General features: G+C 38.6%; 1 protein-coding gene across 1 annotated transcript in view; it reads right to left on the bottom strand.

The window, feature by feature from the left end:
* LOC122808368 (zinc finger protein 253-like) overlaps positions 1-17,200 on the bottom strand; it is a 395,026-nt gene that overhangs the window by 32,388 nt on the left and 345,438 nt on the right. The window contains exon 3 of the mRNA XM_044079338.1: positions 3,075-3,194. Coding sequence (XP_043935273.1) covers positions 3,075-3,194 — 120 coding nt within the window. The remainder of the gene's footprint in view (positions 1-3,074; positions 3,195-17,200) is intronic.

Genomic DNA, 17,200 nt, shown 5'->3' with positions numbered 1-17,200 from the left:
TTTTGAACTTGGTCGACTTCTTCGAAACAGTCACCATGGCCACTGATGAGGGAAAGGCAGTCCATACAGCCTACCTTGACCTCGCTAAAGCTTTTGACACTCTGGTATTATAGGGAAACTTACCAGCTTAAATGTAAACCCATATGTCACAAGATGGGTTGCAAACTGGCTAAAGGACAGAACCCACAGGGTTAGAGCTGCTGGCGCCATGTCAGACTCCAAGCCGGTCACAAGTGGTGTCCCACAGGGCTCAGTCCTTGGCCCCCTATTGTTCGGCATCTACTTCTCAGAAGTACAGGCAAACATAGGAGGACTATGGCTGACAAAGTTTGCAAATGACTGCAAACTGGGCACCATAGTGGAAAGTACATCAGACACAGATATCCTTCAGAGGGGTCTCACGGAAACGGATAGCTGGTGCCAGAGCCATGGCCTGAAGTTAAACGCCAAAAAATGCATAGTCATACCCTTCGGGAAAAACAAGGTAACCCCAGGCTACCATATAGGTGGCAATCCACTAAGCACAGAAGAGGTTATCAGGGACCTGGGGACCCAGGTTGACAGTGGCCTTTCTTTTGACACTCACATTGCTAAAGTGGTTAGAAAGACCTTCTACATTGCCCACCTGATCATGAAGGGATTCACATCCAGATCAAGTGAGGTCATTGTTCCCCTGTACTCTTCACTTATCAGACCAATGATCGAGTACAATGCCCCATTCGGGATGTATCTCACCTGACACCTGCAGCAATTGGAGAGACCCCAAAAGTTCCTCACCAAAAGGATAAAGGGACTCCAAAATATGTCATATGCTGCCAGACTGAAGAAACTCCAGCTCTATTCAGTCGCATACCGTCTGCTCAGAGGTGACCTGTGCCTGACATATAAGGCCATGTCCAACCCAGAATTAATGGACATGCTCCACCTCAAGAAATCCAAATCCACAAGAACCACTAGAGCAAGTGACTTAAACCTTAGCACGGATATAAATAGGACGTGCTGGAGGGATAGATTTATCACCCAGAGGCTCCCTATGCTGTGGAATAAAATCCCGGTCCATGTGAGGCAGAGCACCTCACTGGCTCTGTTCAAGAGAAATCTTGACCGGTGGATGGGAGATCGTAGGTTTACCCCGGGAATCATCTCTGTGTCACTGCTGGACAGAGGCACAACAAACTAACGGGCACAGTATTTTTTAACATAAGGGATGGCTTAAGCCACAAAAACTTTTGGCTAGGCTTATAAATGCCTTAGGGCAGATAGCCTAGTATGAACCTATGAACCTATAAGCTTACAGGTAGAGCATATGTTAAAATACACATCACAATTGTGGCTAAATTTGTGGGAAGCCACTATTTTTTATCTGAATTTGTTTGCCATTTTTAATGCTCTTGAGGAGTTGGTGCCACGCTTTGTGGCATGAGGTGATGTATGCATGGTCAACAGATGACAGATTATTATAGCATCCCTACAGTATTGTGGCAATGTCTGAACGGGAGCGTTTTATGAAAAGTGACAGCTCAATTATTTGAGTGAAGCACAGTCTGCCTTAGATGACCGAAGCCATTTAGGATTATCCTATAATTATATATTATTGCTCTCACTAGGCTATTAATGAACTGCAAGTCAAAGGGCCAATCAGCACATACCCAAATATGTAGTAGAGCAAAGATGCAATGCACAGCAACTGATGTATTCCCCGAGTATTTTTATGCATAATTATGACTGTGTGGTTTCCTGTTAGTATTTACATTAATAACTTAAACCATAGGAAGTTTTATAAGGTACTTCATGGTATCAAGTGAAAGCTGGTCTAATATCAGAAAATTCTACACTTCTACTTGGTATCCAAACTGTGCACATACCGAAGTAATTACAGCTGTTTGATAACTTACACAGATACAAATAAATATCCATATTTATAAAAATATTAACAATGTTAATAGAATGGTTTCACATCAATTTGAAGGTCACATCTACACAAACACACATGCTGCTGACAGCAATGGTCTATATACTGCAGTTACAGACAGAATAATAATTGTTTAATGTCAGTAACAAACTGACATTGTTCAGTATAAGCTCAGAGTTGTGTCTGGATAAAAATAGCATAATCATTGTGATTGTGTACAAACTTCCTGCTTAAACTTCTCGAGACAAAGGGTATGGTTCAGGTGAAAACTGTCTGAGGAGGAAATATATATTAGATACAGATGGATATAAATGGGCATAAATATAATTTGGAAAGAAACAAGGTGCAACTGCTGTATGAGCTGTGATAGAAGTGCCTACTAAAATGACCAATTTCCCGTAAACAATCTTTCTTTACATATGTGAAGGGATATCTTGTATCAGATTCTGGTTTAAAGAAATGTAACTATATTGTAAGAAAATAATTCTGATTATGTGAAAGACTTTGACCACATTACGTGCAGCACTTTTGCAGGCTGAGGGAATGAACTGTGTTAATAGCCCAGGACAAGGTGCCAACCTTTTCATCCTGGTGCAGAAGGTGGCATTCTTACACACATGATGTTGTTAGGTGGGGTACAACTATAACTGTATTTCCAAATGTAGAAGTTGTAAAGTCCTGGTGCAAACTAACTGGGGGAAAAAACTGGTCTGCAACAGCCTTGCTCCTATACATTACAGCATAAATGCAAAAGGTTCAGAGGAAAAAAGAAGGTGCACTGGTGAATTCCAGTTTTAGAAATGACTGGTGTTCAGACAGCTGGCTTGTTTTTACTCATTTCATTTATTCACCCACATTACAATGTGGCAGCTGCCTTTCCTCCTAGGTCCAGTACCACCACAAGAGCTTATGTCCTAGGTAGATGTCCCCCAAAGTGTTTTTTCATCATCCTCTTGGAAAAGGAGAGTTGTCATTGCCTCATCATTTCCTTCATGTCCCGCCCACATTCTTACATCCTCCAATGGTTAAGCAGCTAATCAAACACGGGTCATATGGCTTGCAGTCAGAGCTTCATCCTTCTGCATCTTTCAGTGATTGTTTAAACCAGTCTCAGCAATGAGTAATAAAGCCAATTCAGTTCATTAGTTTGTTATTTACTTACTTGTTTGGGGGACGTCACAAGGATCTAGTTGAACTGATGTTGCATTTTCTTCCATAATGCTAAATGTAAGTTCATCAGGGTCAAGCAGCATCCCTAGTTCTTCCCATGGTACTTCGTATCCTGCATAACACAAAAGCATAAGCTGTGGGGTTAAAATACATACAATCCAGGAAATTACTTTAATTTCATGTATAAAGCAAGACAGATAATGTAAAAATAAAAAAAGTCTGGAGAATATTCATTTAAGATACTGGAATTGTCATTAACAGATTTAAAGATGTTTTTAAAAAGACTCCATGTCAATAAGGCAGGTTTTTAATCATAATACAGCAGAATCACAAAGACTAAAGTACATAGGATACAAACATGTCACATGTAAAGGACACAGGATACAAACATGTCACATATAAAGGACATAGGATGTAATCATGTCATATACAAGGAATATACAGGACAAAATAAATTATATAAATTGGGATTTTAAGTTCCACAAAATCTTACCAATATGACAAATTTACTGTACTGAGTCAAGCTGATGAGTCTGAAATTACACTCCACTTTGAATGATGAACCATTAACTTCCAGAACAATCCATCTGCCTACTCAGAAGAAGTCTGGTCCACTGCACTTTTGATGATGATTTAGTAATTTGGTTGTCCTTTAATGATCCAGTAACTGCTTTGGTCATACTTTCAGGTCTGCCCATACAAACAAGTTCCCTGGTCTTAGACACTAGCACATTTCCTTCACAAAAAATGTGCAGCCTCTCCAATACACATACAGATAACTAAACCCACTTTACCTTTTAACCACTTTCTACAACTTTCATTTTGATTCAAGATTGAATCAAGATTGCAAGGCATTTTATGTGGGTAAGACATGTAGACGGTTTAGAGACAGAATTAAGGAACATGTCTTAGATATACAGCATAGAAAAAACACTAATGCTCTTGCGAGACATGTGATGGACAAAATTGAACACAGATTCAAATTTTGTATTATTCAGCACTTGATTAAAGATCAACAGGGAAGGGTTACCCAAGATCATTTGGATATGAGTGAACTCAAATGGCAGCTACGGTTAGATGCCCATAATTATGTAGGGCTTAACAAATATATTTCGATTAAACCTTGTCTTAGGCTAAGGCATATTATGGGTTAACCCTACATACACATAGTAATAGTGTGATGTTTTAGTATGTATATATTTTTGAATGTATATTTGAATTCTTCATATCTTTAGATGTATGTTGCATATTACAGGTTAATTATTTGACCTGTATTTTCACCATTTTGGATCCTTGGTAGGTAGTTATTTCAAAGTTTTTCTGAGACCATTGTGTTAATGTTTATCATAATTTTATTAATATTCATTTTTGGTCATTATTTTCTATTTTTAATTTCACATCATGGTTCAACAGTATGTACGAGTATGTATGTATTATCACACACAGTATTTTAAATATTTATATACTCCCACACCATACACATTTACTCATTTTTGCAGTTAAAAACACATTCTTAATTTTCAACTTTTAACTTATTATTTTTTGTTTAAAGGCATTGATTTTTAGATGGTAAATGATAGAAAATATGTTAGTATGTTTTTTAATGGAATGATATTAAGGTTATCATGGCAGTTTAGTATTTAAATTAGTAATTGGAGTACTTAATTGGTTCCAATTATTTAATTAAATGTTATATAAATATATGTATTAAGGTTCATTCAATCTGAAGAAGTCCATGCTTGGGGACGAAACCTAGGTCATTGGTGAACCGTACGTTTTGCTGTTTGTGTTTGCAATAAATTTTGGTTGGTTGGACATCATTTATCGTGCTATTTTATTGTTTTATATCATTTTGTCTGGTTCCTAGTTATAGTTGTGTACACTTATCATAAATGTAGATGTCTGAGAATCTTCACTGCTGCAGTCATCTCTTATGAGTTATCCTTGCTGGGGTAGCCCTCGGCCGGTATGAATACCAGAGTCGAAGGTTTTTTGTATCAGCTGCTGTCGTTTGCTGACTGACATCAAGTCATCAGTGGTATAAAGTAGGGCAGCCAATGCCATTACATCAGTTTTTCTTGACCTAACTGGTCAGGAGCTCCAAAAAGAATTTATTTATTTATTTTTTTTATTTTACATTTGTTAACCGGGCTAGTCTGGCTGGATACATGTCCATTTTCAGCAGAGGCCCGAGGAGAAAAGCTCCACTATCGGTCTAAGACATTACAGAGTTTGTAGTCACTTAAATAAACTAACTATACACATAAAAGTAATATAATAAGGCAATAATAATGCATATACATTTTCCTAATACAAAACTGATTAGATGACAAACTAAATTCAGACAGGTGCTTAGCAGAGAAGCTACAGTATCATATAAAAAAATAATCAGATGTTAAAAATGTTAACTAGTAGGTAATCTTGACAATAAGTAGGTAAAGGCTGAATGCTTGAAAATGGTTTATGTAATGAGTCTAATAAGCAGGTTAGTATCGTAAACAGATAAAATAAAGTTGAAGTTTAGGAAGGCAAAAATGAAGTAGGTAGACTGTAGATAGTGATACAGATTCTGTTAGGTGGTGATATAGTGGACTGAGTAAGGTTATATTGGAGATAGTAGAAAGAGTAAAATAAAGGGGGGAAAAGAAAAGAAAAAGGCAAGATAGTGTAAAATGCTGGAGGTAGTAGGATTATAGGGGCACAGAAAGGAGAAGCAAGAGGCAGGATATCAGTATGGTCTTAGGGGGAGTCTAATAGTTGTTGGAACTGAAGAGTGATGGTACAACAAAGGGTCAGTGGAGACAGTTTAAGTAAGAACAGAAGAGCAAAAGTACAAAGGAGACTGATGAGTCTGAAATTACACTCCACTTTGAATGATGAACCATTAACTTCCAGAACAATCCATCTGCCTACTCAGAAGAAGTCTGGTCCACTGCACTTTTGATAGGCGATTTAGTAATTTGGTTGTCCTTTAATGATCCAGTAACTGCTTTGGTCATACTTTCAGGTCTGCCCATACAAACAAGTTCCCTGGTCTTAGACACTAGCACATTTCCTTCACAAAAACTTGTCAATGTGTAGCCTCTCCAATACACATACAGATAACTAAACCCACTTTACCTTTTAACCACTTTCTACAACTTTCATAAAAAAGGTTTTCTGCAAACTAAAACCTTGTTCCTCCTCAGCCAACAAACTTCCCCAGGAATACCTAAATCTAGCTGTGATGTAAGAGCATACTAAATCAGCATTCTTATAAATAGATCAATAACAGACTCATGTGTCCCTAACATGTGAAAATGGCACATACTTTCCCCTTACACAAAGGAGGTAATTCCACTGGCATTACAATTTCCCCCTAGCCATCCTATTTACCCTCTCTAAAATCCTTGAAAAACGTATATGCGAACAATTTCACCATTATCTCTTACAAGATAAGCTAATCACCAATATGTAACATGGATTTTGGCCAGACCACAGCACCTGTACAGCATTACTATTATTTACAGACACTGTCAATAAAGCTGACAACTTTAATAAACTGTATGTGCAATATTTCTAGATATATCAAAGGCCTTTGACATGGTCTCATACAGTAAACTCCTCAATTAACTTTCCACCCTGGGTCTAGCAGTTCCATCTATTCAGTGGTTCTGTAGCTACCTTGTCAATAGGCAACAAGTTGTAAAATGGCAAGGATCCATCTCCACATACCTTCTCACTTCCACAGAAGTGCCACAAGGATCCACCTCCACATACCTTCCAACTTCCACAGGAGTCCTACAGGGATCCATCTCCACATACCTTCCCATTTGCACAAGAGTCCTACAGGGATCCATCTCCACATACCTTCCCATTTGCACAAGAGTCCTACAGGGATCCATCTCCACATACCTTCCCATTTGCACAAGAGTCCTACAAGGTTCCATCTTTGGCCCTCTACCAGCCAATATTTTTAAGGTAAGCGACATTCATTTTCTTGAGAAAACACCTTCATTCAACATGCAGATGACTTTACCATCATCTGCTCTTCACACCCTTAACTCACCAACAAGAAATCACTCAACAAGTTATCTCCATTGAAACCTGGTTTACAATTGCACAACTCCTACTCAACTGCCAAAAAAAAAAAAAAAAACTGCTCCTCTTTACCCCAAAAACTCACACCCCTAACAAACCATCTTTCAAAATCTTTTTGTCAAATGGCACTGAAATTGAATTTGTCTAGCATACCAAACTACTAGGACTCATACCGGATGATAATCTTAATTCCTACCTCCACATCCAAAGCAATATCGGGAAAACCCATCAAAAACTAGGCCTGCTATACAGAAACAATCATTTTCTGAGCACAGCCACAAAAATTACTCCAGCAAAAAAGTACAGTTGTGTACAATAAAATAGCATGAAAAACGATGTCCAACCAACCAAAATTTATTGCAAACAGCAACACAAACAGCAAAACGTATGGTTCACCAATGACCTAGGTTTCGTCCCCAAGCATGGACTTCTTCAGATTGAATGAACCTTAATACATATATTTATATAACATTTAATTAAATAATTGGAACCAATTAAGTACTCCAATTACTAATTTAAATACTAAACTGCCATGATAACCTTAATATCATTCCATTAAAAAACATACTAACATATTTTCTATCATTTACCATCTAAAAATCAATGCCTTTAAACAAAAATAATAAGTTAAAAGTTGAAAATTAAAATGTGTTTTACTCTAACTGCAAAATGATAAATGTGTATGGTGGGAATATATAAATATTTAAAATACTGTGTGATAATACATACATACTGCACATACTGTTGAACCATGATGTGAAATTAAAAATAGAAAATAATGACCAAAAATGAATATTAATAAAATTATGATAAACATTAACACAATGGTCTCAGAAAAACTTTGAAATAACTACCTACCAAGGATCCAAAATGGTGAAAATACAGGTCAAATAATTAACCTGCAATATGCAACATACATCTAAAGATATGAAAAATTCAAATATACATTCAAAAATATATACATACTAAAACATCACACTATTACTATGTGTATGTAGGGTTAACCCATAATATGCCTTAGCCTAAGACAAGGTTTAATCGAAATATATTCGTTAAGCCCTGGATAATTATGGGCATCTAACCGTAGCTGCCATTTGAGTTCACTCATATCCAAATGATCTTGGGTAACCCTTCCCTGTTGATCTTTAGTCAAGTGCTGAATAATACAAAATTTGAATCTGTGTTCAATTTTGTCCATCACATGTCTCGCAAGAGCATTAGTGGTTTTCCTATGCTGTATATCTAAGACATGTTCCTTAATTCTATCTCTAAACCGTCTACATGTCTTACCCACATAAAATGCCTTGCAATCTTGGCACTTGGCAAGATAAACCACATTACTAGTATAGCAGCCGTAATGTCCAGAAATGGGGATAACACAGTTATTAATCACTAATCTATTCCCTGTTGTCAAAATGTGGGTACATGTCAAACATCTTCCACATTTAAAATTACCCTTACCTCTATTACTAGGATTTTTATAAATCACTGAGCTCTTTTCAAAAATGTCCTTAAATGACAAATCTTTTTTGTAAACAAACTTAGGCCTCTGAGTAAAAAATGTATTGAACTCTTTACCATATTGAAAAATATCCCAATTCTTTAATACTGTCTTCTTTACAATTTCAGCATCCCCATTGTAGGTAAGTATGTACAAAATGGATTCATTAACTACAGATGTCTTTCTCTCATTTACACTATTGTACCCAAATCGATCAATATCAGATTTTAATATAGATTGTATCACATCAGTGTCTCTCTTGTGTTGGATTTCCTTATGCACATCTAAACATAACTGTTCGGGATAACCTCTATTCAAAAACAGTTTATCTTGCCAAGTACCAAGATTGCAAGGCATTTTATGTGGGTAAGACATGTAGACGGTTTAGAGACAGAATTAAGGAACATGTCTTAGATATACAGCATAGAAAAACCACTAATGCTCTTGCGAGACATGTGATGGACAAAATTGAACACAGATTCAAATTTTGTATTATTCAGCACTTGATTAAAGATCAACAGGGAAGGGTTACCCAAGATCATTTGGATATGAGTGAACTCAAATGGCAGCTACGGTTAGATGCCCATAATTATGTAGGGCTTAACAAATATATTTCGATTAAACCTTGTCTTAGGCTAAGGCATATTATGGGTTAACCCTACATACACATAGTAATAGTGTGATGTTTTAGTATGTATATATTTTTGAATGTATATTTGAATTCTTCATATCTTTAGATGTATGTTGCATATTACAGGTTAATTATTTGACCTGTATTTTCACCATTTTGGATCCTTGGTAGGTAGTTATTTCAAAGTTTTTCTGAGACCATTGTGTTAATGTTTATCATAATTTTATTAATATTAATTTTTGGTCATTATTTTCTATTTTTAATTTCACATCATGGTTCAACAGTATGTGCAGTATGTATGTATTATCACACACAGTATTTTAAATATTTATATACTCCCACACCATACACATTTACTCATTTTTGCAGTTAAAAACACATTCTTAATTTTCAACTTTTAACTTATTATTTTTTGTTTAAAGGCATTGATTTTTAGATGGTAAATGATAGAAAATATGTTAGTATGTTTTTTAATGGAATGATATTAAGGTTATCATGGCAGTTTAGTATTTAAATTAGTAATTGGAGTACTTAATTGGTTCCAATTATTTAATTAAATGTTATATAAATATATGTATTAAGGTTCATTCAATCTGAAGAAGTCCATGCTTGGGGACGAAACCTAGGTCATTGGTGAACCGTACGTTTTGCTGTTTGTGTTGCTGTTTGCAATAAATTTTGGTTGGTTGGACATCATTTATCGTGCTATTTTATTGTTTTATATCATTTTGTCTGGTTCCTAGTTATAGTTGTGTACACTTATCATAAATGTAGATGTCTGAGAATCTTCACTGCTGCAGTCATCTCTTATGAGTTATCCTTGCTGGGGTAGCCCTCGGCTGGTATGAATACCAGAGTCGAAGGTTTTTTGCATCAGCTGCTGTCGTTTGCTGACTGACATCAAGTCATCAGTGGTATAAAGTAGGGCAGCCAATGCCATTACATCAGTTTTTCTTGACCTAACTGGTCAGGAGCCCCAAAAAGAAGGAGGCTAGGATCAGGTGGCAGAACCCCAGCAGTAGCAAATTATGTCTTTTCCAACAAAAGGAGAAAAACAAAAGGAAAAAAGGGGGAAGGAGGGTGGGAAACCAGGACTGCAACAGTGAAGACACTCGAACATCTACATTTATAGTAAGTGTACACAACTGTACTATGTTCTTCATGTTTCACTGTTGCAGTCATCACTTGTTGGAGGATTCCCAAAGCTGAGGAAAAGGGTGGAGAAAAGACAAGGAAGCTAGGGGCTGGCTAGCATGCCCTGCAGGACTGCAGAGGCAAACCCTACCCTGGGTTTTGAGAAGAGGGGCAGGCGGCAATGCTTGGTAAATGTATGAACAGATGTCCAGGTGGCAGCCTCCAGAATGTCCCTGTTGGAAACCCTTCTGAGGAATGCTGCAGAAGTGGAGGCCGCCCTGGTGGACTGGGTTCTAACTCCTTGGGGGGAGGCTTCCCATGCAGCTTGTAGCAGTAATGGATGCAGTGTGCTATCCACTTAGAAATGGTTTGCTTGGAGATGGCTTTGCCCTCTGCCAATGATGCAAAGCTGATTAGGTAGTTGATCAGATTTTCTGAAGGGTTTGGTCCTGTCTAGATAGTATCTGAGCTGTTTGTGCACATCCAGAGAGTGCAAAATTCTTTCACCCTTGTTCCATGGGTTAGAAAAGAAGGTGGGTAAATATATGGCTTGGTTGAGGGCCACACTAGATACCACCTTGGGCATAAAAGATGGGTTGGTCCTGAGAGAGACACTGTTTGCATGGATGATGATGATGAAGGGTTCCCACTGCCATCAATATTTGCAGCTCAGACATTCTTCTGGTTGAAATAATGGCCAGGAGGAAGGCTGTCTTCCAAGTGAGAAATTTTGGATCTGCAGAGGAAGCTGGTTCAAAGGATGGCAGGGTCAGTTTTTCCAAGATGAAGTTAAGGTCCCAATCTGGAGTTGGGAGCCTTCTGGGGGGCCTTAGGTTAGAAGCCCCTCTGAGGAATTGTTTGACTAGAGGGTGCAAAAACAGTGGATGCTCAGTGTGAAAGTGAGCTGAAATGGCAGAGGCATGGACTTTAATGGAAGAAAAGGAGAGGTCTGGAATCTGAGGAAGCTGCCATGGAGGCAGTGGGGACAGGCTGCGAAGCAAGGGGTACCCAGTGCTGCCTGGGCCAGTCTGGTGTTATGAGAATGGCCCTTGGTTTTTCCTCCCTTATTTTGATCAGTACCTTGGGAATGAGAGGTGGGGGGAAGGGCATAAACCAAGAAGTTTGCCCAGGGGAAGGTCAGGGCATCTATTCTCCATGCCATGCAGTGATGCTCCTTGGTGAAGAATTTGCTGAGCTGATGGTTGAAGTGAGAGGCAAAGAGGTCCACCTCTGGGGTTCCCCATTTCTGAGTTATTTGTATGAAGGTGTTTCTGTTGAGCTGCCATGCGTGGGGGTCCAACTCTTGTCTGCTTAAATGGTTTGCCAGGGTGTTGAGAGAGCCTGGTAGGTATTGTGCTATCAGGTGTAGACACATGGAAGAAGCTGTAAACCAAAGGGTCATGGCAAGCCTGCAGAGTGGGTAGGAGTGAGTCCCTCCCTGCTTGTTGATGTACCACATTACTGCGGTGTTGTCTGCTTTTATAAGGAGAACCCCTGGTGAAAGGAGGGGGTTTGAAGGCTAGCAAGGCCTGCTGTACTGCCATCATCTCTTTTAGACTGATATGCAGGGGGAGTTGCTGGGGGTTCCACCAGCCTTGTATGCACCTGCCATCCAGGTGTGCCCCCAGGCATAGTCTGAGGCATCTGTGGTGTCTGTCTGTGTGGCAGGGGGTGGAGAGAAGGGCAGGCCCTTGTTCTGGGAGCAGGCAGTTGCCCACCAAAGAAATTCCGCTCTCAGGAAGGGAATAATAGGTAAAGGGGTCTCTAGGTCTTGAGACTGTTGACATCAAAGGCTCTTTAGGTGCCACTGAATTTCCTCATATGCAGCCTGGCATATGGAATAAGGAGTATGCAAGATGCCATGTACCCCAGAGCTTGCAGCACTTTCCTTGCAGTGAGCTGGGTTCTGGTGGCCAGTTGAGTGAAGTAAGCTGGTAAGAAACTTTGTTTTTCTGGTGTGAGGAATGCCATCAGACGTGCTCCCAGTAAAATTATCCTCTTGGTGTATACCTGTTTGGATTTTTTTTCTCATTGATTGCGTACCCTAAGGAGGTTAGCAGGTCTTTTACGAAGGCTAGACAGGGGTCCAGGGAAGTAAATAGTGTGGGAAGAAATAGCCAGGGAATTGTTATGGCTAGGCTTGTATAGGCCCTAGGGCTGATAGCCTAGTACCAACCTATGAATCTATGAAGCCAGGTCTTTGAGCAGCAGTTTTTCCTGGCTGTCTGCATTAATAAGGCAGTTGTCTAAGTAGGGATACATATGAATATTTCTTTGTCTGCAATAAGCAAGGGTCAGAGCCAAACATTTTGTGAAAACTCTGGGAGCAGTAGATAAGCCAAAGGGAAGTGCAGAAAACTGAAAGTGATGAGATCCTGCCCTGAACCAAATATATTTTCTGCAGGACTCCCTTGAAAAGAAGGTGGGTAAATGTATGGCTTGGTTGAGGGCCACACTAGATACCACCTTGGGCATAAAAGATGGGTTGTTCCTGACAGAGACTCTGTTTGCATGGAAGATGATGAAGGGTTCCACTGCTGAGGTAGGCCTCTTTTAGATCCAGGGTGAGTAGCCAAGCATCCTTGGGCAGCATGGGTAGCAGCTGCTGAAGGGTGAGCATCTTGAATTTTGGGATCACTAGGAAGATGTTTAAAATGAACAAGTCCAGGATGGGGCACCAGGTCCCCTCTTTCCTGGGTACCAGGAAAAGCCTTGAGTAGACTCCTTGGCCTGCCTGCTCTGCAGGATCACTTTCTACTGCTCCCAAGGAAACCAAGGTGTGGATTTGCTTTACAGCCTCTGCCCACTGATTTGGAGGTAGGTCTGGGTATGCCTTTGGCAGTTGGAAGTTTGTGTATGGAGAACTTGTACCCTTGAGAAACAATGTTCAGGACCCATTGGTCTTTGGTAATGGTGGCCCAGTTGTTTGAGTGAAAAGAGAGTCTCTCTCCTAGTGGTAGGTGATGGTGGGCAGTGGGAAGAGAGGGGGGGGGGGAGTCACTGGGAGTTTTTGCCATAAGGGGGAGGAAGGGGGAAGTCACTGGGAGTTTTTGCCATAAGGGGTGGCTTAGACCTCCCTGGTTTTGGTGGGGAGGCAGTCCACTACTTTGATCTCTGTAGGCCATGGGACTGCAGTCTGTTCCCCCAGGGCCTAGGTTGGCCCTGTTTACTAGGTGCAGGAAAGGACCAGTGTTTGGAAGGGAAGTGCCTGCTGAACCTAGGGTGTTGTGCTTGCAAAAAAATCTTCCACAGTCTGCATAGATTTGGCCTTTTCTTCCATCTTTTTTAGCATCTATTCTGCTTTAGTACCAAATAAATTATCTTTGTGTAAAGGTGCATCTAACAATTTTGATTTAACGTGGTCTGGATGAGGTTGTTCCTTAAGCCATGCATGCCTTCTAATGACAGATCCTGTGACTGCTGTCCTGCAAGAAGATTCTAGGGCATCAAAACTGCAGTGTAAAGAGTGCTTAGTTACTTGATCATCAGACTTCATTAATTCCTGTAAATCTTTAGATTCTGCACATGCAGGAAAGGATGCAATCTTTTGCTTAAGAAGTTCCAAGGTATATTTACACAGGCAACTGGTGTGGCCTGTCTGTAACATGTGTGCAACCACACATCTGTGACCCTGTGAGGAAACCTCATCCCCACTGAAACTAAAGTGCGTCTCAGCCTGAGTGTGCTCACATCTGAGACATTCCAGAGACACACGGGGGATGCTGTGGGAGTACCACAGACAGCTCCCAGTCGTATCCTGGCCAAATTCCTAGAGGCAATGTGCAGCAAGATGGATGACTACATACACTTCCTATCCACACCCATGGAGCAGAAAACTATAATGCACCAGTTCTACAACATAGCAAACATCCCCATGTACTTACTGCAATGCAACACAAACATAAAAATGAATGTTTGGTAACTTTAACCTCAATTCTGCTTTGACAAGATTTACTGCATCACACCAAAGACTAAAATGGTAAATTCAAAACACACACATTGTTTCATGCCGCTATTATCAAGTAGTACTGGTAAAATCCCCCATTTACTATACTGGTATAATTCTCCCATTTACTATACTGGTATAATTCCCCCATTTACTATACTGGTACAAATCCCCCATTTACTATACTGGTATAATTCCCCCATTTACTATACTGGTACAATCCCCCATTTACTATACTGGTATAATTCTCCCATTTACTATACTGGTATAATTCCCCCATTTACTATACTGGTATAATTCTCCCATTTACTATACTGGTATAAATCTCCCATTTACTATACTGGTATAATTCCCCCATTTACTATACTGGTATAATTCCCCCATTTACTATACTGGTATAATTCTCCCATTTACTACACTGGTATAATTCTCCCATTTACTATACTGGTATAATTTCCCCATTTACTTAATGGTATAATTCTCACATTTACTATACTGGTATAATTCTCCCATTTACTATACTGACATAATTCCCCCATTTACTATACTGGTATAATTCTCCCATTTACTATACTGGTATAATTCCCCCATTTACTATACTGGTATAATTCCCCTATTTACTACACTGGTATAATTCTCCCATTTACTATACTGGTACAATTCTCCCATTTACTATACTGGTACAATTCTCCCATTTACTATACTGGTATAATTCTCCCATTTACTATACTGGTATAATTCCCCCATTTACTATACTGGTATAATTCCCCCATTTACTATACTGGTACAAATCCCCCATTTACTATACTGGTATAATTCTCCCATTTACTATACTGGTATAATTCCCCCATTTACTATACGGGTATAACTCCCCCATTTACTATACTGGTATAATTCTCCCATTTACTATACTGGTATAATTCTCCCATTTACTATACTGGTATAACTCCCCCATTTACTATACTGGTATAATTCTCCCATTTACTATACTGATATAATTCCCACATTTACTATACTGGTATAATTCTCCCATTTACTATACTGGTATAATTCCCCCATTTACTATACTGGTATAATTCTCCCATTTACTATACTGGTATAATTTCCCCCATTTACTATACTGGTATAATTCTCCCATTTACTATACTGGTATAATTTCCCCCATTTACTATACTGGTATAATTCTCCCATTTACTAAACTAGTATAATGCTCCCATTTACTATACTGGTACAAATCCCCCATTTACTATACTGGTACAATTCCCCCATTTACTATAGTGGTATAATTCTCCCATTTACTATACTTGTATAATTCCCCCATTTACTACACCGGTATAATTCTCCCATTTACTATACTGGTACAAATCCTCCATTTACTATACTGGTATAATTCTCCCATTTACTATACTGGTATAAATCCCCCATTTACTATACTGGTATAATTCTCCCATTTACTATAATGGTACAAATCCCCTATTTACTATACTGGTATAATTCTCCCATTTACTACACTGGTATAATTCCCCCATTTACTATACTGGCATAATTCTCCCATTTATTATACTGGTATAATTCCCCCATTTACTATACTGGTATAATTCTCCCATTTATTATACTGGTATAATTCCCCCATTTACTATACTGGTATAATTCTCCCATTTACTATACTGGTATAACTCCCCCATTTACTATACTGGTATAATTCTCCCATTTACTATAATGGTACAAATCCCCTATTTACTATACTGGTACAAATTCCCCATTTACTATACTGGTATAATTCTCCCATTTACTACAGTAGTATAACTCTCCCATTTACTATACTGGTACAAATCCCCCATTTACTATACTGGTATAATTCTCCCATTTACTATACTTGTATAATTCCCCCATTTAATATACTGGTATAATTCTCCCATTTACTATACTGGTACAAATCCCCCATTTACTATACTGGTATAATTCTCCCATTTACTATACTGGTACAAATCCCCCATTTACTATACTGGTATAATTCCCCCATTTACTATACTGGTATAATTCTCCCATTTACTATACTGGTATAATTCCCCCATTTACTATACTGGTATAATTCTCCCATTTACTATACTGGTATAATTCTCCCATTTACTATACTGGTATAATTCCCCCATTTACTATACTGGTACAAATCCCCCATTTACTATACTGGTATAATTCTCCCATTTACTATAGTGGTATAGTTTTCCCATTTACAATACTGGTATAATTCTCCCATTTATTATACTGGTATAATTCCCCCATTTACTATACTGGTATAATTCTCCCATTTACTATACTGGTATAATTCCCCCATTTACTATACTGGTATAATTCTCCCATTAACTATTCTGGTATAACTCCCCCATTTACTATACTGGTATAACTCTCCCATTTACTATACTGGTACAAATCCCCCATTTACTATACTGGTATAATTCTCCCATTTACTATACTGGTATAATTATTCCATTTACTATACCAGTATAAGTCTGCCATTTACTATACTGGTACAAATCCCCCATTTACTATACTGGTATAATTCTCTTATTTACTATACTGGTACAAATCCCCCATTTACTATACTGGTATAATTCTCCCATTTACTATACTGGTACAAATCCCCCATTTACTATACTGGTATAATTATCCCATTTACTATACTGGTACAATACCCCCATTTACTATACTGGTATAATTCTCCGGTTTACTATACTGGTATAATTCCCCCATTTACTATACTGGCATAATTCCCCCATTTACTATACTGGTATAATTCCCCCATTTACTATACTGGTATAATTCCCC

Source organism: Protopterus annectens, chromosome 1.part1 (genome assembly GCF_019279795.1).
Source record: "Protopterus annectens isolate FY-2018-M chromosome 1.part1, PAN1.0, whole genome shotgun sequence".
NCBI classification, from domain to species: Eukaryota; Metazoa; Chordata; order Ceratodontiformes; family Protopteridae; genus Protopterus; species Protopterus annectens.
Note: the sequence above shows the minus strand (reverse complement) of the source record. Positions and strands in the feature narration are given on the sequence as shown.